This window comes from Ranitomeya imitator, chromosome 7, assembly GCF_032444005.1.
Source record: "Ranitomeya imitator isolate aRanImi1 chromosome 7, aRanImi1.pri, whole genome shotgun sequence".
NCBI lineage: Eukaryota > Metazoa > Chordata > Amphibia > Anura > Dendrobatidae > Ranitomeya > Ranitomeya imitator.
In genome coordinates this window covers 207,356,131-207,378,563 of record NC_091288.1, presented here as the reverse complement: position 1 = coordinate 207,378,563, position 22,433 = coordinate 207,356,131, and the positions used below count along the sequence as shown (strand labels likewise).

At 44.6% G+C, this 22,433-nt stretch overlaps 2 protein-coding genes across 2 annotated transcripts; one reads left to right on the top strand and one right to left on the bottom strand.

The window, feature by feature from the left end:
• Positions 1-1,897: 1,897 nt before the first annotated feature.
• Positions 1,898-10,215, top strand: NPW (neuropeptide W). Its single transcript, XM_069735507.1, has 2 exons — positions 1,898-2,807; positions 9,724-10,215. The coding sequence occupies exons 1-2, from the start codon at positions 2,052-2,054 to the stop codon at positions 9,886-9,888; spliced, it is 921 nt and encodes a 306-aa protein (XP_069591608.1). The 5' UTR covers positions 1,898-2,051; the 3' UTR covers positions 9,889-10,215.
• Positions 10,216-10,862: 647 nt separating this feature from the next.
• On the bottom strand, positions 10,863-19,805 carry LOC138646181 (astacin-like metalloendopeptidase). Its single transcript, XM_069735645.1, has 10 exons — positions 19,760-19,805; positions 19,488-19,640; positions 18,739-18,856; positions 14,491-14,669; positions 14,324-14,408; positions 13,497-13,624; positions 12,964-13,275; positions 12,766-12,875; positions 12,271-12,499; positions 10,863-10,867 (listed from the first exon to the last, which is right to left on the bottom strand). Exons 1-10 carry the CDS (start codon positions 19,800-19,802, stop codon positions 10,863-10,865), a joined length of 1,362 nt encoding a protein of 453 aa, XP_069591746.1. The 5' UTR covers positions 19,803-19,805.
• Positions 19,806-22,433: the final 2,628 nt, after the last annotated feature.

Sequence of the window (22,433 nt, the reverse complement as noted above, 5' to 3'; positions counted from 1 at the left end):
ACAGGATAATGACACTGATACTTGGGGCGCAGGATAATGACACTGACACTTGGGGTACAGGACAATGATGCTGACACTCGGGGTACAGGATAATGATGCTGACTCTCGGGGTGCAGGATAATGACACTGACACTCGGGGTACAGGATAATGACGCTGACACTCGGGGTGCAGGATAATGACACTGACACTCAGGGTGCAGGATAATGACGCTGACACTCGGGGTGCAGGATAATGACACTGACACTCGGGGTGCAGGATAATGACGCTGACACTCGGGGTGCAGGATAATGGCACTGACACTCGGGGTGCAGGATAATGACGCTGACACTCGGGGTGCAGGATAATGACACTGACACTCGGGGTACAGGATAATGACACTGACACTGGGGTACAGGATAATGACACTGACACTCGGGGTACAGGATAATGACACTGACACTCGGGGTACAGGATAATGATGCTGACTCTCGGGGTACAGGATAATGACGCTGACACTTGGGGTGCAGGATAATGGCACTGACACTCGGGGTGCAGGATAATGACACTGACACTCGGGGTACAGGATAATGACACTGACACTCGGGGTGCAGGATAATGACACTGACACTCGGGGTACAGGATAATGATGCTGACTCTCGGGGTACAGGATAATGACGCTGACACTCGGGGTACAGGATAATGACACTGACACTTGGGGTACAGGACAATGATGCTGACACTCGGGGTACAGGATAATGACACTGATACTTGGGGCGCAGGATAATGACACTGACACTTGGGGTACAGGACAATGATGCTGACACTCGGGGTACAGGATAATGACACTGATACTTGGGGCGCAGGATAATGACACTGACACTTGGGGTACAGGACAATGATGCTGACACTCGGGGTACAGGATAATGACACTGATACTTGGGGCGCAGGATAATGACACTGACACTTGGGGTACAGGACAATGATGCTGACACTCGGGGTACAGGATAATGACACTGATACTTGGGGCGCAGGATAATGACACTGACACTTGGGGTACAGGATAATGACGCTGACACTCGGGGTACAGGATAATGACACTGATACTTGGGGCGCAGGATAATGACGCTGACACTCGGGGTGCAGGATAATGACACTGACACTCGGGGTACAGGATAATGACACTGACACTTGGGGTACAGGACAATGATGCTGACACTCGGGGTACAGGATAATGACACTGACACTCGGGGTGCAGGATAATGACGCTGACACTCGGGGTGCAGGATAATGACACTGACACTTGGGGTACAGGACAATGATGCTGACTCTCGGGGTACAGGATAATGACGCTGACACTTGGGGCGCAGGATAATGACACTGACACTTGGGGTACAGGACAATGATGCTGACACTCGGGGTACAGGATAATGACACTGATACTTGGGGTACAGGAGAAGAATACAATAATTGTGTAAGAAAAACAAATCTTTCTATTCTTTTCATTTTCTTTGATGGTGAATTTTAACTTATTTTAACTAAAACTTTAAATAATTTCTGATACATTTTCTTACACATTTTTGTTAATATAAATGATCACAATTTCCAATTATATCCTTGCAAAAATATTCACGCCTGTGTCCAAGTGCAGTAGGAGACCTGGATAATGAGAATCTATGACCATGAAATCCCATATGACCCGGACCCTCGCACTGATCAGATGTCACCCCTCACATCTGCACTAATGCGGGTAATGATATTTAATTGGGGTATAATAGGAGAACAAGGTACGAGTGCTCTGCGTTATCCCCATTTACTGGGCGACCCCCTCCTTGAAGAGTGAGTGGTATCTCTGTGATGATGTGATGGCTCCCCCCCCCCATATATCTCTTTATATAGAGAGGAACCAGGGACTCAGTTACAGATCTGATACCAGGCTGAATAGAGGGGTGGAGGTGGCTCTTGTACAGAGGACACATCTGCCTATACTTCTCCTCATCTCATGATTCTTGACCAGTCCAAGAGGACACTCACAACCATCTAAACTATTCCCGTGTTCTTCGACAAGTAGACGATGTGTTGGCTGATCAGCCCCATTGGTTGTTGGTTTTTAGGGATCCTACTCCTCGCTGCACCCCATCCAGGGACATCCTGGTACAAGCACTCTGCCAGTCCCAGATACCACACCGTGGGCAGAGCCTCGGGACTCCTCATAGGGGTTCGCAGATCACCATACCTATGGAGAAGAGAAGTTAAAGTAGACCCTTGGCCAGTCATCCAGCAGGGGGGAGAAGAAGACAAAGGATTATTGCAAACCTCCAGGGGTGGGGAAAGAGCAGGGCTCCAGATGTCCCCTGATCCAGGAGAGAAGATTTTAAAACTGATCCAAAAGAACAGGCTGAGGAGCCTTGAGGAGGAGGGAAGTCTTAATGATGTTCAGGATGGAAAGAGTCTGGAGCACAGATTTGGGCTGTACAATGATCTGGGAGAAGAGGAAAGTCTTGAAGACCAGAGCCAGATGAGCAGGTGCCCAGAGGAAGAGGAAAGAAGAAGCCTTGAGGAGACCATGTTGGTCAACATGGAGTCAGGAGATAACAAGACAAGCCCAGAAGAAACTTGGGGCACCACAGAGCCAGGGGAAATAGTTAGAAGTGTGGAAAGTGGACAGAGGAAGGCGAAGAACCAAGAGAAGCATGTGAGGAGCTTCCTAGAGTCTGGACCGGAGAGAAGGCCAAGTGGAGAAGACATCCTGTCCATGTTCCTTCACCTGCAGGAGGAGAACAGGTCACATCCCCAGCCATGGAGAACACCGACTGACAAAGATAAGCAGGTAAAATAGAGTTAAAATTTTAAAGTTGTTGTTTGAGGGAGTGATCAGGGTGACAACCAGTATGACTACATTAATGTTACCACCCAGCATGTCCTTTGCTACCACCCTGCTCTCCCAGACTCCTGAATAGCATATATGCCTAGTTATGCAGTGACCTTTGCTTCCACCCTTCTTTTCCAGGCTCCTGAATTCCATATCTGCCTAGTTATGCAGTGAACTTTGTTTCCACCCTTGTTTTCCAGGCTCCTGAATTCCATAACTCCTTAGTTATGCAGTGACCTTTGCTTCCACCCTGCTCTCCCAGACTCCTGAATTACATATCTGCTTAGTTATGAAATTTATTTTGCTTCCCCCCTGCTCTCCCAGGCTCCTGAATTCCATATCTGCTTAGTTATGCAGTGACTTTTGTTTTCACCCTTCTTTTCCAGGCTCCTGAATTCCATATCTCCTTAGCTATGCAATGTCCTTTGCCTCCACCCAGCTCTCCCAGACTCCTGAATCAGATATCTGCTTCTATCCTGCTCTCCCAGACTCCTGATTTACATAACTGATTAGTTATGCAATGTCCTTTGCCTCCACCCTGTTCTCCCAGACTCCTGAATTCAATATCTACCTAATTATGCAGTGACTTTTGCTTCCACCCCTCTCTCCCAGACTCCTGAATTCCATATCTGCCTAGTTATGCAGTGACCTTTGCTTCCACTCTGCTCTCCCAGACTCCTGAATTCCATATCTGCCTAGTTATGCAGTGACCATTGCTTCCACTCTGCTCTCCCAGACTCCTGAATTCCATATCTGCCTAGTTATGCAGTGACCATTGCTACTACCCTGCTCTCCCAGACTCCTGAATTCCATATCTGCCTAGTTATGCAGTGACCATTGCTACTACCCTGCTCTCCCAGACTCTGATTTCAAACAGCTGTTCCTGAAGCATGTATAACAAGGGACAGAATAGACTAAAAAGTGCCACTCTTCTACATAGGCTGTATCTGGTACTGCAGTATTAGCTTCAGCAGGACCTAGCTGCAATACCTGACTTCACCTCTAGACAAGGGTGGCGTTGCTTCTGGAAAACAATCTATTTAGTCCCTTACTAGATAGACATGCTTCTGAGAAAGCTGAGAGGAATCACAAGAATATGAGTGTGTTTTATGAGGTCTATTGGGCTCAGATAACGAAGGTAGCAGAGCTGAGTGTGTCCGATGCAGCAGAGCTGAGTGTGTCCGATGCAGCAGAACTGAGTGTGTCTGATGCTGCAGAGCTGAGTGTGCCTGATGCAGCAGAGCTGAGTGTGTCTGATGCAGCAGAGCTGAGTGTGTCCGATGCAGCAAAGCTGAGTGTGTCCGATGCAGCAGAGCTGAGTGTGTCCGATGCAGCAGAGCTGAGTGTGTCCGATGCAGCAGAGCTGAGTGTGACTGATGCAGCAGAGCTGAGTGTGTCCGATGCAGCAGAACTGAGTGTGTCTGATGCAGCAGAGCTGAGTGTGTCCGATGCAGCAGAGCTGAGTGTGTCCGATGCAGCAGAGCTGAGTGTGTCCGATGCAGCAGAACTGAGTGTGTCTGATGCAGCAGAGCTGAGTGTGTCCGATGCAGCAGAGCTGAGTGTGTCCGATGCAGCAGAGCTGAGTGTGTCCGATGCAGCAGAGCTGAGTGTGACCGATGCAGCAGAGCTGAGTGTGTCCGATGCAGCAGAGCTGAGTGTGTCCGATGCAGCAGCGCTGAGTGTGTCCGATGCAGCAGAGCTGAGTGTGACCGATGCAGCAGAGCTGAGTGTGTCCGATGCAGCAGCGCTGAGTGTGTCCGATGCAGCAGCGCTGAGTGTGTCCGATGCAGCAGAGCTGAGTGTGTCCGATGCAGCAGAGCTGAGTGTGTCCGATGCAGCAGAGCTGAGTGTGTCCGATGCAGCAGCACTGAGTGTGTCCGATGCAGCAGGGCTGAGTGTGTCCGATGCAGCAGAGCTGAGTGTGTCCGATGCAGCAGCGCTGAGTGTGTCCGATGCAGCAGAGCTGAGTGTGTCCGATGCAGCAGCGCTGAGTGTGTCCGATGCAGCAGAGCTGAGTGTGTCCGATGCAGCAGAGCTGAGTGTGTCCGATGCAGCAGCGCTGAGTGTGTCCGATGCAGCAGAGCTGAGTGTGTCCGATGCAGCAGAGCTGAGTGTGTCCGATGCAGCAGAGCTGAGTGTGTCCGATGCAGCAGCACTGAGTGTGTCCGATGCAGCAGGGCTGAGTGTGTCCGATGCAGCAGCGCTGAGTGTGTCCGATGCAGCAGCGCTGAGTGTGTCCGATGCAGCAGAGCTGAGTGTGTCCGATGCAGCAGCGCTGAGTGTGTCCGATGCAGCAGCGCTGAGTGTGTCCGATGCAGCAGAGCTGAGTGTGTCCGATGCAGCAGAGCTGAGTGTGTCCGATGCAGCAGAGCTGTTTGTTGGAGGATTAATATGTCGATGAGCTGAATGACAATACAGCTCTGCTATTTCTGGTTTGGACCAGTTTGATACATCTGTTTGGTTCTTGTTTGTACCAATGTTCTTTATGGCATATGATTAATTAATGCGGCACATGAACTGCTTAGATATATAAAATAGGACATGATACAGTATTACACTGCATAAAGTACTTTTATAAAGAAAGAAAGGTAAAGTGGAACAGTGAGCAAGAGCACAGATTATATTGGGACAGTGAGAATGTGGGATGATAATAAAGATATAATGAAGGAAGAATAGTGATATTGGTAAAAGGAGAAAGAACAGGAATGAGGCTGGTACAGTGAGTAAGAACAGAAATTTTATTGGTGTAGTGAGAAAAAAAACATCATTATGCAAGTAAAAAGTAAGAGCATAATTTGACTGCTGTAGTGGAAAGGAAAAAATGATAAATAAACAAAAAGGAAGAGCGGTGATAATGTTGGCACAGTGAGTAAGTGCAACAGTGACATCAGTACAGTGAGGTCACTACAAATGATGATTGGCTAAGAATGGAAATATACAGTGTTTGTGTTGTAGATATTGGTAGAGCCAGAAAGCGTCTGTGATAATAGTTCAGCAAGAGCAGTAATATTAGTGGTATAATTAGCAGGATAGTCATTAGGTATTTGTCACTGGTGTTGATATGTAAGCACAAAGAAGGATACAGTGAGACTGGCTCAGTGAGGAACAGAAAAAAATGACGTGGGTGGTTGAGTGAAAAAAGCGTTTATATTAGTTATAAAATGATGAAAAGATAGTGATCACAATGAACATTGATAATATTGTTACCGTGAAGGGTGCATAACAATAATTGTACAATAGTAAAGAAGAGCTGTAATATAGGTACAGTGAGAAAGAGTACCATGACACAAATACTGTTAAATAACATAGTACACAGTGAGAAATAGTAACCGTGTCACCAATACAGAGAACATACCTAAAATAGTGGCACAGTGAAGAAAAGAAGTAATATTTGTACAATGAGGAGCACCTATAGAGATTGTACAGAAAGGATATGTGATAAACTTGTACAGTGACAATGAGCAGTAAAGTTGGTATGATGAGTAAGAGAATCAATAATAGTGATTTAATGAGGAAGAGTATCTATGAAGTGGTTGAGTCGGGAATGATACCTATAAGTGTTACAGTGAGAGAAGAATTGATAATAATAGTCCAGTACAAAGAACACTTATAGTAGAGGTCCAGTAGGGAAGAAGGGTGATGTTGGTTCAGTGAGAAAGAGTATCATTGTTAGTAATTTCATGAGAAATATAGTGGTCAAATGAAAAGCAATACCTACAAGTAATACAGTGAGGGAATCTCTCATAGCATCAGTCCAATAAGGAAGAACACCTATAATAGTGGTTCAGTGAGGAAAAACAGTGATATTAGCATAGTAAGGAACAGTACCCAAACCAGCAAGTGCAGTGAGGAAGAGCACCAATAAAAGAAGTTTAGAGTTGAAGGGAAGCCAATGTAGTCCAGCTGAAAACTATCAATAATATTTGTCCAGTAACTATAATAGTGGTCCAGTGAGCAAAAGCATTCGTAAAAATAGAGCAGTAAGCAAGAGGGCCTATTAAAGTGGTCCAGCGAGGAAGAACAGTGTTGTTGGTACAAGTAAGGAAGAGTACCTAAATAGTGATGCAATAAAAGCTGATTGATGAGGAGAAGTAGCTCCAGAAGTCCAATGGGAAACTACCTACAATATTGATCCAGTGAGGAAAGGCGCTCATAAAAGTTGTGCGGTGTGAAATAGTACTTTAAACAGTGGCTCAGTGGGTAAGAACAGCGATGCTGGAACAATGAGGCAAAGTACCTGTGTTAGTGAACTGATGAGACAAAGAATCAAGAAAAGATATTTGGTGAGTAAGAGCACTCACGGTAGCAGTCCTATAACCTTGGTCCAGCGAGGAACAGTCTCAATAACACACGTGAATCAAACGTTCATAGCGTAGAGAATAAATCACAGCCGCGCTGTAAATCACTGGTGCTGGATGAGCTGCGATACTTCATCATCAAGAAGCTTTAATAGATTTCTCTTAATAATCCTCCAGCAACAAGCTGGAAACAGGCTGCAGAGTACCGGACGATGCACCAGGGAGCTCTGGATGTCCCTGACTTATCGTAATTGATGGCCTCTTTATACTGTGCCATAATGAGCGATCGCTGGGGACTTCTGTGAGATGATGAAACGATTAGTGTTACTGGAAACTATTTATCTCCTCATCCCAGAAATCTCCAGTGACACTATGAAGTCTGTGCGTCTTGTAGCTGTACAGAGCATGCTGGGACTTGTGGTACAGGCGTGATGTTATATAATAGAATGTGCACACATTTACTACATTACCTAAAACATATATTATGATACTGACATGCACTTACCGAAAGCATAGGGCCCCATAGCTAAGCAGAAAATGCTCCCCACACATGCCCCATATTACTGCCCAACATGCTATATTATTATATAGGTCAGCGCGGCTTTTATCATAGCTGTAAATCCCAAATTATGCAATTCTGGGAACTGGCAGATACAGGGGCAGCATGGTGGCTCAGTGGTTAGCACTGCAGCATTACAGCACTGGGGTCCTGAGTTCAAATCCAACCAAGAACAACATTTACAAGGTGTTTGTATGTTTTCCTCCTCTTTGCATACTGATGGGGAAAATAGATTGTGAGCCCCAATGGGGACAGTGGCGATAATGTCTGTAAAGCGCTGTGGAATTAATACCGTTATATAAGTGAATTAAAAAAAATAAAATAAATGCCACTTTGGAGCTCACTACATACACATTTATACAGCCACCACTGAGGGGAGCTCACAGATTTATACAGTCATCACTAGAAGGAGCTCACAAAATAAATACAGATTTATACAGCCACCACTAGGGGGAGCTCACTGCATATAGATTTATAGAGCCACCACTAAAGGGAGCTCCATATTGATTTCTAAAGCCACCACTAGATGGAGCTCACTGCATATTGATTTATAGAGCCACCACTAGAGGGAGCGCCATTTTGATTTATAAAACCACCACTAGAGGGAGCTCATTGCATATAGATTTATACAGCCACCACTAGGAGGAGCTCACTGCTTATAGATTTATACAGCCACCACTAGGGAGAGCTTACTAAATGCATATTTATGCAGCCACCACGAAGAGGAGCTCACAGGTTTATACAGTCATCACTAAAAGGAGCTTGCTAAATAACTAAATACAGAGTTATACAGCCACCACTAAGGGGAGCTCATTGCATATAGATTTATACAGCCACCACTGGAGGGACCTCACTGCATATAGATTTATACAGCCACCAGTAGGTAGTGCTTCCTAAATACATATTTATACAGCCACCACTAAGGGGAACTCACAAATTTATACAGTCATCACTAGAATGAGCTCGCTAAATAACTAAATACAGATTTATACAGCCACCACTAGAGGGAGGTCACTCTATGTGGATTTATACAGCTACCACTAGGGAGAGCTCACTGCGTATAGATTTATACAACAACTAGGGTGAGCTTAGTACATATACATTTATACAGCCACCACAAGGGCGAGATTACTACGTACAGGTTTATACAGTTGCCACTAGGGGGAGCTCATTACATAAAGATTTATTTTGCCGCCACTAGGGGGAGCTCACTAAATGCAGATTTATACAGCCTCCACAAGGTGGAACTTACTACAAACAGATATAAACAGTCACCACTAGGGAGAGCTCACTACATACAGCTTTATACAGCCACCACTAGAGGGAGCTCACTGCATACAGCTTTATAGAGCCACCACTAGAGGGAGCTCACTACATACAGCTTTATAGAGCCACCACTAGAGGGAGCTCACTACATACAGCTTTATAGAGCCACCACTAGAGGGAGCTCACTACATACAGATTTATACAGCCACCACTAGAGGGAGCTCACTACATACAGATTTATAGAGCCACCACTAGAGGGAGCTCACTACATACAGCTTTATACAGCCACCACTAGAGGGAGCTCACTACATACAGATTTATAGAGCCACCACTAGAGGGAGCTCACTACATACAGCTTTATACAGCCACCACTAGAGGGAGCTCACTACATACAGCTTTATAGAGCCACCACTAGGAGGAGCTCATTACATGCAGATTTATAGTCATCACTAGGGGAAACTGTAAAATTCTTCATGCCGTAAAGCTTCTAATAGAAGCTGTAAGAAAATGCTATGTCTTCCACGATAGTTTGTTACAGTGTGTCAGCTTTTGGACCAACCTGCTCTGCTCATTTCCTAGACTCGTTACTATTGTATCAAGACTTCAGCAAAAGAAGTATTAGGTCTGTAGAGTGCTCCAGCTTCTGATTGCAGACAAGAATGTTCTGTCATTACAGTAAGCAGAGGTATTGAATTTGAACCCAAAATATCAACAATTATGTCATTTTTCCTACTTCTGTTTATCTCCACAGCCGTTTTATTCCAAGTCCAAGGCTGCTGAATGGATTAGCTGCGAAGACTTCAGATTGATCTCCTATAGAGTCCTGTGTAAAGCGAGACTACAATTCCTGCCTCATTCACAGCTACGGCCCGGCAGACCCAGAAATGAGGCAGAAGACCCCGCCGCCGATTTATGAACTCAAACCTAGAACGATTCAGACACATATTGATTCCAACGCTCACAAGGACTTCCCATCACCCATCTTAATGAGACCATTGCTCCCGGCGATCACAAGGACAGAAGTCTGGAGCTCCATCATCTATAGTGCCGTTCCTCCAGGTCCACATCGTAGCTCGCATCCAGTAATCCATACGTCCACTAATACATTCCAGCATTGACCTCGATCTAATAAGTCACCAGCGGATCTGAACTTGTGTATTGTTTTGGCTTTTTCAACTAATGTTCCCTTAGACAATAAAGCTGTTTGGTTGTTTGTTCAGCACAATGCACGTATTGAATTTCTAAAAATAAAAATAAAAATCCATCACTATTTTGTTTTTTTCCATGTCCACTATAATGCATCGGATCAGAAAAATATACTATTTATCCCCACTCCACCACACACACACCTTAGGGCCAATTCCAACTTGAAATACCCTATCGCCCCTCCAAAAAAAAGAAATAAATCCACACAAAAAATAAAATCTAGTGACTAAAACAAATAATACATAGTTAGCTATTCTAGGTGGGTGTCACCACTAGGGGGAGCTTCAGAGTTTACCTGCATACAACTTGTTGAATAAGTCAGTTTGGTGGTAAGCTCCCCCTACTGGTGAATAATGTGAGTGCACTCTATATCTCTGCAGAAGATTTGGAGCTCTGTATCACAAAAGTAGAGCTCAAGGCACTAGAGATTCGGTAAATACAATAAATTCAGGTTGTAAGGGCACCTATAAGGGAAAATCAGCACTAAAAATCCTTCCATGTGCAAATTCAAAGTAAAACTCAACACAAGTGATAAATATAATTTATTTTTACGTTGAAAAAAAAAGAACATCGACGATATATTACATTAATATGACAATGGCAGAATGATGTCAGGTCTCTTTTGATGGTGTCGGAGTGATGCAGGAAATTTAGGATGTCTTGTGAACCTTTTCTTTCCATAGATTACACTGCAAGAAAACAAAAGCGAGGAAGTTAATGGAGATGACGCATTTCACAACAGGCATAAAGTGATGGCATGTGAGTAGAATATCATCGGAGGGGGTACGACCTCTGGGACCCTCAATGATCCTGGTGTCCCCATCACCGTTTGTCCCTGTATGGAGTTTATTCCTGGCCACCCACTGTGATGGCAACTGCTGTGAAACACTATTGAAGTGGAGGGTTCCCTGCAATATTGGGGGCCGAAGATATGAGAAAACCCAAAAGGATCAAAAAGGTTCGCCTAGGTCAAACCCTCACCCACTATACAGTGATGCATCGAAAGTTTAGGAGATGGGAACACTCCTTTAAAGGTGTCCAGCAAGGAGGGATCTCTGCCAACAGTAAGCTGATTACAAGGGATCTTGCAGATGGAACCAAGAAAACGGATGGATCACGATAGAAGCTGCTTTGAGCTACTGTTAATAAAGACGAGGGCACCATGTTGGTTTGGACCATTCCTATGGGCTCTATCCATTCTAGAGGTGTGAACCAAGGGTCAAATTGCCAATACCCTCCCATACAGATGGTGCAAACTAGAAGGGTCCTCCTTATCCAGAATGGTAGATAGTGGTGGCATAAACCAGCACAAGGATTTAAACCCAAGCAGAAAAGTTTGTCTGTAGTGATGAGCGAACATACTCGGAGAACATGATATCCGAGCATCTTGGGCGTGCTCGAATAATATGTTCGAGTCCCCGCGGCTGCATGTTTTGTGGCTGTTAGACAGCTGAAACAAATGCAGGGGTTGCCTAACAAACAGGCAATTAACGTATGTGTTGTAGCAGTCTAACAGCCGCGAATCATGTAACCGCGGGGACTTGAACATATTAATCGCCCCAGAGCCCGAGCACGTTCGCTCCTTATTAGTTGTCTGTCTTTAGGTCCCTGAAGCTAGACAACCTAAAATTTAAAGAGATTGATCAGGACTTCGATACTGAGTACCTTTCCATATGATGGATCATCCTATAGACTGGTACTTGTTTGAAACCCTGGACCTCCACTGATCATCAGATTCTGGGTCATCCGGACGTACTCCGTATACAGAGCCGGAACTGCACAGCTTCATGGAGTGGAGCGGAGCTGCTGTACCTGGGAACGGCCATTACACAGTGTATGGATATGTGGTGTTAAAGCTCTGCATTCTGTGTACTTCCGAGGGGTCGGACCCCCAATCTGATATTGATGATCTATCCTAACATCATCATCCAGTACAACCTCTTTAGAGCGATTGTACAAGACTACTAAAACATGGCTACTTTCTTTCACAAACAGTTCAGCAGGTTTCCCTCTTGTGCAATCCCTTTTACAACTTCAACTCTGGAGAACCTTAGACACGGCTAAAACCAAATGATCCTCCAATTTGCCTCACCTCTTTGGTAGACCAGACTAAATCCCCTTTTCTCAATACTTAGGTCACTCGTGAAGACAATCTGCATGGAGTTCGAAGAGGAAGTAATGGGTAATGGGAGATTCTGCCCGCAGAAATCCCTGAGCTGATACAGGACATCAAAATCCCTTCCGTTATAGATCCTCAGCTTGTCGTACTGGCAGTTCATACCGTCGCCCTCAATGTTAAAATCTTTAAAGGTGATCCTGAACTGTAATGATACAAGTAAAAAATGGAGTAAGTTTGATAGAACTATGACCATTGTGACCCCCACTGCTCCCGGGAGTGAGTGGTCTCCATCCCCATCCTTATGGATAATGTGCCTACCATCCATATTATATTCAATCAAATATGTCCAAGGATGCAATGGGTTGTGGGCAATGTAGATACCATAGGTTAAGGGGTACTGTATTTGTCCCCTCTAATCTGGTAATTGCTGGAGTTTCTCAACAATGTATGGAAAGGTTGTGTCATTACCCGTTCAGTGGTGGTGATGTTCCAGTGACAGTAAGCATTACTGGGATAATTTTGGGGATAATTTGGAGATATTAAAGCTCCTTCTGGTCCTGTCAAGTTTCCTCCGCAACCTGGAAGAATAATAACAATGACTTATAAATCCTGGACAATATAAACGGATCAATATCTATGGTGACCATAAAGGAATGGTCTTCTTACCGGTCTGGAATGACATTCTGGTTGATGTCGTAGTGGTGGTCGTCCTTATTGTGCTTGGGGTCATAGTGGTGGTCTTCCTCGTTGTGGTTGGTGTCGTAGTGGTGGTTGTCCTCATTGTTCTTGGTGTCGTAGCAGTGGTCTTCCTTGTTGTGGTTGGTGTCGTAGTGGTGGTCTTCCTTGTTGTGGTTGGTGTGGTGGTGGTTCTGGCTGTAGTGGTAGTAGTAGATGCGGTGGTAGTAGTTTTGGTGGTGCTAGGAGTTCTTGTGCTGGTAGTTTTGGTGGTGACAGGAGAGGTGCCCTGGGTTGTGATCCCTATAAAAAGTTATATTAGTAATTACTATTGATCATTATTGGCAATTACTTTTAAATAATTATACCATTTTTGGTCTGTGCTTTCATAGTACTAATAACCTAGGGTCTTCCCACATATCAGGATGGGCAGGATGGGAGGTTGGTAAAATACCAGGACTTCCTCTTCGGAACTCAGGACTAATCACTAAAGAGCCACCTTTAAGAAACGAGTGACTACTTACTGCATTTGTATAGACTGTTAATCTTTTTGATATCCAAATAGCTCATGGAGAACTGTTGTCCGAACTTCAAGCTACTGTCAAGAACAGCGACCAGGGTTGGTTCTATACCGTCTTTGGAGAAAGCCATACTGGAAGAGAACAAGAAGAAGGAAGGTGACGTGATCTAGATGGGAAATGTGCAACTCACATCAGTCCTGGTCCCCATTGCAGCTGCTAATCCATAATAAAGCTAATATCATAGGACACCCATTAACTAAACATCACTCAATGTGGAGGGAGCTTAGAGAACCTGGAGGAAGACTACAAAAGCTACAATTACCCATACACTTTAGATAGCTGTTCCCTGAAACCTCGCTTGGCCAACAGCTATTTCATTCCGACTCCCTATACACAAACACTCATCTCAATGAGGGCAGTCAGACACTTTTGGTGGTGACTTACCTCCTGTGAGAACTAAAGAAGCAGGCATGTCAAAAATATAACATGTCTGATCCTTATTTTACCCAACATTTGTCATCGGTGAAGAGTTGGGACATCTCATATACATGAGATGATCAGTCGGTCGAGCCGTATATGGCCACCTTTAGAGAGAATAAATAAACTCCATGCAGATGTTGGCTCCAAAGACTGGGAAAATACTTTTGTTCCCCAGGAGATAAATTTATTCCATTCTTCCCATTGAAAACATGCAAAGCTGATCATGTATACCTATGGAGGAACCTCATGAGGAACCAGCAGAATAGCCGACAGGTATTTTAGGTATATGTGCAGCTTTACATTTCAAAGTGCAGGCAGTAAACCATAAATACATTGACTGGTAGACTTACTTTGGATAGTGCAAAATGGAGTCATAGTCATAGGCAGTAAGGTCTTTGTTGTAGGTGTCGGCCATTTCGAAATTACTCCTAGCATCTGTAATGAGATGTTTAGGTTTTACTTAACCTTCATGTAGATTGTATCTATAGAACAGATCTAATCATATCCAGGAACGTACCGGACTGGATGTTATTCCACTCAACTTCTACATGTTTATCTCGGTCACGTCTCACATGCTCGTGGTTCAGACCTAAAGCATGAAGAACCTCATGTGTGATTATTCCTGACCAGACACATCCAGGCTTCTCTAGGGAGATGTACTGTACCCCACCAACGCGACCTACTGACGACCAACACCTGCAAGAGAAGAGAAGAAGATAAAAATAGTGCAGAATATGATAGGATATATAGATGAGATAAAATGTGGAATATAAGAGAAGTGATAGGTTCTCTAAAGACCTGGTGACGAGCCTTCAACTATGTATGAGTGACTCAATGCATCTATACCTTCATCATCTAGGCATGCCACCAGCCAATGTGTTAGCTTCAAAGACTGGCTGTGTGTTTCCCATCCTATTTTCTCATACAAATCAATATTAATAGGCCAAGGTCCATAACTCCTGGACATTGGTGACGTCCAACACCAAATCCGTATGGCTAGGTTATTGGTGACTTACTACTCCAACTCCATAATGCCCATCATTGGTGACTTATTACGCCAAGGTCCATATGTCCAGGACATTGGTAACTTACTACACCAAGGTCCATATCTCCAGGACATTGGTGACTTATTACACCAAGGTCCATATCTCCAGGACATTGGTGACTTATTACGCCAAGGTCCATATCTCCAGGACATTGGTGACTTACTACACCAAGGTCCATATCTCCAGGACATTGGTGACTTATTACACTAAGGTCCATATCTACAGGACATTGGTGACTTATTACGCCAAGGTCCATATCTCCAGGACATTGGTGACTTACTACACCAAGGTTCATATCTCCAGGACATTGGTGACTTATTACGCCCAGGTCCATATCTCCAGGACATTGGTGACTTACTACACCAAGGTCCATATCTCCAGGACATTGGTGACTTATTACGCCAAGGTCAATATCTCCAGGACATTGGTGACTTACTACACCAAGGTCCATATCTCCAGGACATTGGTGACTTATTACGCCAAGGTCAATATCTCCAGGACATTGGTGACTTACTACACCAAGGTCCATATCTCCAGGACATTGGTGACTTATTACGCCAAGGTCCATATCTCCAGGACATTGGTGACTTACTACACCAAGGTCAATATCTCCAAGACATTTATGAACTTACTACAGGAAAACTGTATCTCCAAGACATATCTACAGGATATTCATGATTTACTATTCCAATGTCCATATCTCCAAGACATTGGTGGTTGACCACATCTAAGTCTATACTGATCCAGTATGGCTGAGACATCCCAAGGACAACCCTCAAGGGCAGAGTGAGCCGAGGGCATTGGTTCAGTAGACACAACTCACATCACAAGAGATGTTTCTATAACGCAAATTAGTGCTCCTACGAGCGTCAGAGGAAAATGCTTCCAATATTTACTTCAGGCCTGTATTTATAGCATTTATAGGGGATGTCTAAAAGGAGAGTTCCTTGTTGAAGACCCTCATCCATTACAAAGAGCTGCAGAAAGCACCACTGATGAGCTCGGTATGTCCATGTCCAGAAATCTCATTGTTTTCTATAGGAAAAGTGTAATACTTCAATACCCCTGTGGGGGCACTGCAGCGATATTGAATACTTGTTGCTAGATTTGCTATGAATTGATTTTTTTTTGTTTCACCACGAGAATAAAATTTAAAAAAATCTATGCAAGTTGGGTATTGCCATAGTAACATAGTAACATAGTTAGTAAGGCCGAAAAAAGACATTTGTCCATCCAGTTCAGCCTATATTCCATCATAATAAATCCCCAGATCTACGTCCTTCTACAGAACCTAATTGTATGATACAATATTGTTCTGCTCCAGGAAGACATCCAGGCCTCTCTTGAACCCCTCGACTGAGTTCGCCATCACCACCTCCTCAGGCAAGCAATTTCAGATTCTCACTGCCCTAACAGTAAAGAATCCTCTTCTATGTTGGTGGAAAAACCTTCTCTCCTCCAGACGCAAAGAATGCCCCCTTGTGCCCGTCACCTTCCTTGGTATAAACAGATCCTCAGCGAGATATTTGTATTGTCCCCTTATATACTTATACATGGTTATTAGATCGCCCCTCAGTCGTCTTTTTTCTAGACTAAATAATCCTAATTTCACTAATCTATCTGGGTATTGTAGTTCTCCCATCCCCTTTATTAATTTTGTTGCCCTCCTTTGTACTCTCTCTAGTTCCATTATATCCTTCCTGAGCACCGGTGCCCAAAACTGGACACAGTACTCCATGTGCGGTCTAACTAGGGATTTGTACAGAGGCAGTATAATGCTCTCATCATGTGTATCCAGACCTCTTTTAATGCACCCCATGATCCTGTTTGCCTTGGCAGCTGCTGCCTGGCACTGGCTGCTCCAGGTAAGTTTATCATTAACTAGGATCCCCAAGTCCTTCTCCCTGTCAGATTTACCCAGTGGTTTCCCGTTCAGTGTGTAATGGTGATATTGATTCCTTCTTCCCATGTGTATAACCTTACATTTATCATTGTTAAACCTCATCTGCCACCTTTCAGCCCAAGTTTCCAACTTATCCAGATCCATCTGTAGCAGAATACTATCTTCTCTTGTATTAACTGCTTTACATAGTTTTGTATCATCTGCAAATATCGATATTTTACTGTGTAAACCTTCTACCAGATCGTTAATGAATATGTTGAAGAGAACAGGTCCCAATACTGACCCCTGCGGTACCCCACTGGTCACAGCGACCCAGTTAGAGACTATACCATTTATAACCACCCTCTGCTTTCTATCACTAAGCCAGTTACTAACCCATTTACACACATTTTCCCCCAGACCAAGCATTCTCATTTTGTGTACCAACCTCTTGTGCGGCACGGTATCAAACGCTTTGGAAAAATCGAGATATACCACGTCCAATGACTCACCGTGGTCCAGTCTATAGCTTACCTCTTCATAAAAACTGATTAGATTGGTTTGACAGGAGCGATTTCTCATAAACCCATGCTGATATGGAGTTAAACAGTTATTCTCATTGAGATAATCCAGAATAACATCCCTCAGAAACCCTTCAAATATTTTACCAACAATAGAGGTTAGACTTACTGGCCTATAATTTCCAGGTTCACTTTTAGAGCCCTTTTTGAATATTGGCACCACATTTGCTATGCGCCAGTCCTGCGGAACAGACCCTGTCGCTACAGAGTCCCTAAAAATAAGAAATAATGGTTTATCTATTACATTACTTAGTTCTCTTAGTACTCGTGGGTGTATGCCATCCGGACCCGGAGATTTATCTATTTTGATCTTATTTAGCCGATTTCGCACCTCTTCTTGGGTTAGATTGGTGACCCTTAATATAGGGTTTTCATTGTTTCTTGGGATTTCACCTAGCATTTCATTTTCCACTGTGAATACCGTGGAGAAGAAGGTGTTTAATATGTTAGCTTTTTCCTCGTCATCTACAACCATTCTTTCCTCACTATTTTTTAAGGGGCCTACATTTTCAGTTTTTACTCTTTTACTATTGATATAGTTGAAGAACAGTTTGGGATTAGTTTTACTCTCCTTAGCAATGTGCTTCTCTGTTTCCTTTTTGGCAGCTTTAATTAGTTTTTTAGATAAAGTATTTTTCTCCCTATAGTTTTTTAGAGCTTCAATGGTGCCATCCTGCTTTAGTAGTGCAAATGCTTTCTTTTTACTGTTAATTGCCTGTCTTACTTCTTTGTTTAGCCACATTGGGTTTTTCCTATTTCTAGTCCTTTTATTCCCACAAGGTATAAACCGCTTACACTGCCTATTTAGGATGTTCTTAAACATTTCCCATTTATTATCTGTATTCTTATTTCTGAGGATATTGTCCCAGTCTACCAGATTAAGGGCATAATTGTATTGACCTGGAGAATCAAGTTGACAGGTCATTTATACAATACAACACACACACACAAAAAACACAGTGGCAGAATTGTGTTTATTCTTTGCAGGTTTACATCACACTACAGTGAGGGGGTGGCCATTTCAATTTTTCGCCCCTGGCAGCAGGAGAGCTTGGATCATCCCTATTCTAGCTGATTGATGGAAGTTCTAGTATCGTACATCTTATGATCGGCTCTGACCATGACCTCCTCAGAAAATAGCACAATACGTCCCAATGATGCCATGTCGGACATGAACCTGTACCTTTATTACGGTTTCGGCACTGCACATATCTATCCGCACAACTTACGGTGACTTTCCTTCCATCTGTACTTACCCTGTAGAAGCCACGAAGGTGATGTAGTCAGCCTCTGACGTCTTGGGCTTGAAGCGTATGCAGGTGGCATCCTCAATGTCACTTAGGGAGGCTTTAATTACGGTGGTGTCATAGGAGTCTTGAAGAACACAGAAGAATTACGACATGCGCTGCCCCGAAATTGCTGTCCACTTCTCCCTTTCACTTACAAACCCCAAAATTTATATTAACCTATCCTTGATCCTAAGTCTAACCCTAACCTTAGTCCTAACGTTTAGAAAAAAAAAATATAAAAGCATAAAGACAGCTCTTAGTAATGAAAGAAGACAGTATTTCATTTGATCCTGTTTTCATTCATTAGCTGCTCAGCTTCTTTCATATTATTCACTGCCTATGCAGAGCGCAACAGATGAGATGTGTTTGTCATTGGCTGCTACGCTCTGCATCATGCTGAGCTCACGTCATCATGGTGAGTAGGCACTAACTTCATTGCTGTAAGAAGCAGCGTTGATGTTTTAAAAGTGGCGGAAGAGGAAGGATGACATTTTGCACCCCCTAGACTTTGGTGCCTGGGGCAACCGCCACTATGGTCATACCCATGCTACAACATGGGGTGTGGCAAAGCAGGTCATGGGCTACGCAGGGGAGGATCATGGCCACAACCTCATCCATATGATTACTCATATCCCAGCTCTCACATATACGTCATATACGTGCCCGGACTGGCCAGTATAAGGCATGGGAAACTCATATGGTGCCGCTTATCTTACCGAAATCACTGGAGATGGAGTACGGGATATAGACGGATCCATCTTTAGAACTGGGCCATAAGCAGACACTCTTCGGACATAGATTAGCACTTCTTCCAATGTTATAAGCAATGTCCAAGTTTTTAATTATAAATCTTCCTGTGAAGAAGGATCCTGAGGGGGATAAAACATGGCGGAAGTATATTAGCACGACAGAACGTTATTTCTGATATGGGGAGATTTAATAAAAAAGCCTTCACGAAAGAAAATAAGATCAGTTAGTTGATGCTTACCACTGCTGGCATTATAAATTCTGGCAAACCAGCTCAGATTCATCCCGGTACCTATAAGAAAACAAATTGTAAACTTTTTGGAAATTATGTGACACTAAACCTGTGGCCGACAGTAGTAATTCTGCCCCATTCCAATAAAGGCTCCATCACAAGGGCGGCAGTGAGCTCCCCCTAGTGGCAGCTGTCGGCAGTCAGAATTTTATTAGCAGCGCAAAGGGAAAATGTTACTGTTATTATACTGTTTATAGGGACAGTGCTCTGACACTGGGGCCATGATACCAAGAAAGAGGATTTACTCTGCATTACTGAACTCCCAGTGTACGGGCAGCACTCTGATAATACTGTGTATGGGCAGCACTCTGATGATACTGTGTACGGGCAGCACTCTGATGATACTGTGTACGGGCAGCACTCTGATAATACTGTGTACGGGCAGCACTCTGATGATACTGTACGGGCAGCACTCTGATGATACTGTGTACGGGCAGCACTCTGATGATACTGTGTACGGGCAGCACTCTGATGATACTGTGTACGGGCAGCACTCTGATGATACTGTGTACGGGCAGCACTCTGATGATACTGTGTACGGGCAGCACTCTGATGATACTGTGTACGGGCAGCACTCTGATGATACTGTGTACGGGCAGCACTCTGATGATACTGTGTACGGGCAGCACTCTGATGATAATGTGTACGGGCAGCACTCTGATGATAATGTGTACGGGCAGCACTCTGATGATAATGTGTACGGGCAGCACTCTGATAATACTGTGTACGGGCAGCACTCTGATGATACTGTGTACGGGCAGCACTCTGATGATACTGTGTATGGGCAGCACTCTGATAATACTGTGTACGGGCAGCACTCTGATGATACTGTGTAGAGGCCTCACTCTGATGATACTGTGTACGGGCAGCACTCTGATAATACTGTGTACGGGCAGCACTCTGATGATACTGTACGGGCAGCACTCTGATGATACTGTGTACGGGCAGCACTCTGATAATACTGTGTATGGGCAGCACTCTGATGATACTGTGTACGGGCAGCACTCTGATGATACTGTGTACGGGCAGCACTCTGATAATACTGTGTACGGGCAGCACTCTGATGATACTGTGTACGGGCAGCACTCTGATGATACTGTGTACGGGCAGCACTCTGATGATACTGTGTACGGGCAGCACTCTGATGATACTGTGTACGGGCAGCACTCTGATGATACTGTGTACGGGCAGCACTCTGATGATAATGTGTACGGGCAGCACTCTGATGATAATGTGTACGGGCAGCACTCTGATGATAATGTGTACGGGCAGCACTCTGATGATACTGTGTACGGGCAGCACTCAGATGATAATGTGTACGGGCAGCACTCTGATGATACTGTGTATGGGCAGCACTCTGATGATACTGTGTACGGGCAGCACTCTGATGATACTGTGTACGGGCAGCACTCTGATGATACTGTGTACGGGCAGCACTCAGATGATACTGTGTACGGGCAGCACTCAGATGATACTGTGTACGGGCAGCACTCTGATGATAATGTGTACGGGCAGCACTCTGATGATAATGTGTACGGGCAGCACTCTGATGATACTGTGTACGGGCAGCACTCTGATGATACTGTGTATGGGCAGCACTCTGATGGTACTGTGTACGGGCAGCACTCTGATGATACTGTGTACGGGCAGCACTCTGATGATACTGTGTACGGGCAGCACTCTGATGATACTGTGTACGGGCAGCACTCTGATGATAATGTGTACGGGCAGCACTCTGATGATAATGTGTACGGGCAGCACTCTGATGATACTGTGTACGGGCAGCACTCTGATGATAATGTGTACGGGCAGCACTCAGATGATACTGTGTACGGGCAGCACTCTGATGATACTGTGTACGGGCAGCACTCTGATGATACTGTGTACGGGCAGCACTCTGATGATACTGTGTATGGGCAGCACTCTGATGGTACTGTGTACGGGCAGCACTCTGATGATACTGTGTACGGGCAGCACTCTGATGATACTGTGTACGGGCAGCACTCTGATGATACTGTGTACGGGCAGCACTCTGATGGTACTGTGTACGGGCAGCACTCTGATGATACTGTGTACGGGCAGCACTCTGATGATACTGTGTATGGGCAGCACTCTGATGATACTGTGTATGGGCAGCACTCTGATGATACTGTGTACGGGCAGCACTCTGATGATACTGTGTACGGGCAGCACTCTGATGGTACTGTGTACGGGCAGCACTCTGATGATACTGTGTACGGGCAGCACTCTGATGATACTGTGTATGGGCAGCACTCTGATGATACTGTGTACGGGCAGCACTCTGATGATACTGTGTACGGGCAACACTCTGATGATACTGTGTATGGGCAGCACTCTGATGATAATGTGTACGGGCAGCACTCTGATGATACTGTGTACGGGCAGCACTCAGATGATACTGTGTACGGGCAGCACTCTGATGATACTGTGTACGGGCAGCACTCTGATGATACTGTGTACGGGCAGCACTCTGATGATACTGTGTACGGGCAGCACTCTGATGATACTGTGTACGGGCAGCACTCTGATGATACTGTGTACGGGCAGCACTCTGATGATAATGTGTACGGGCAGCACTCAGATGATACTGTGTACGGGCAGC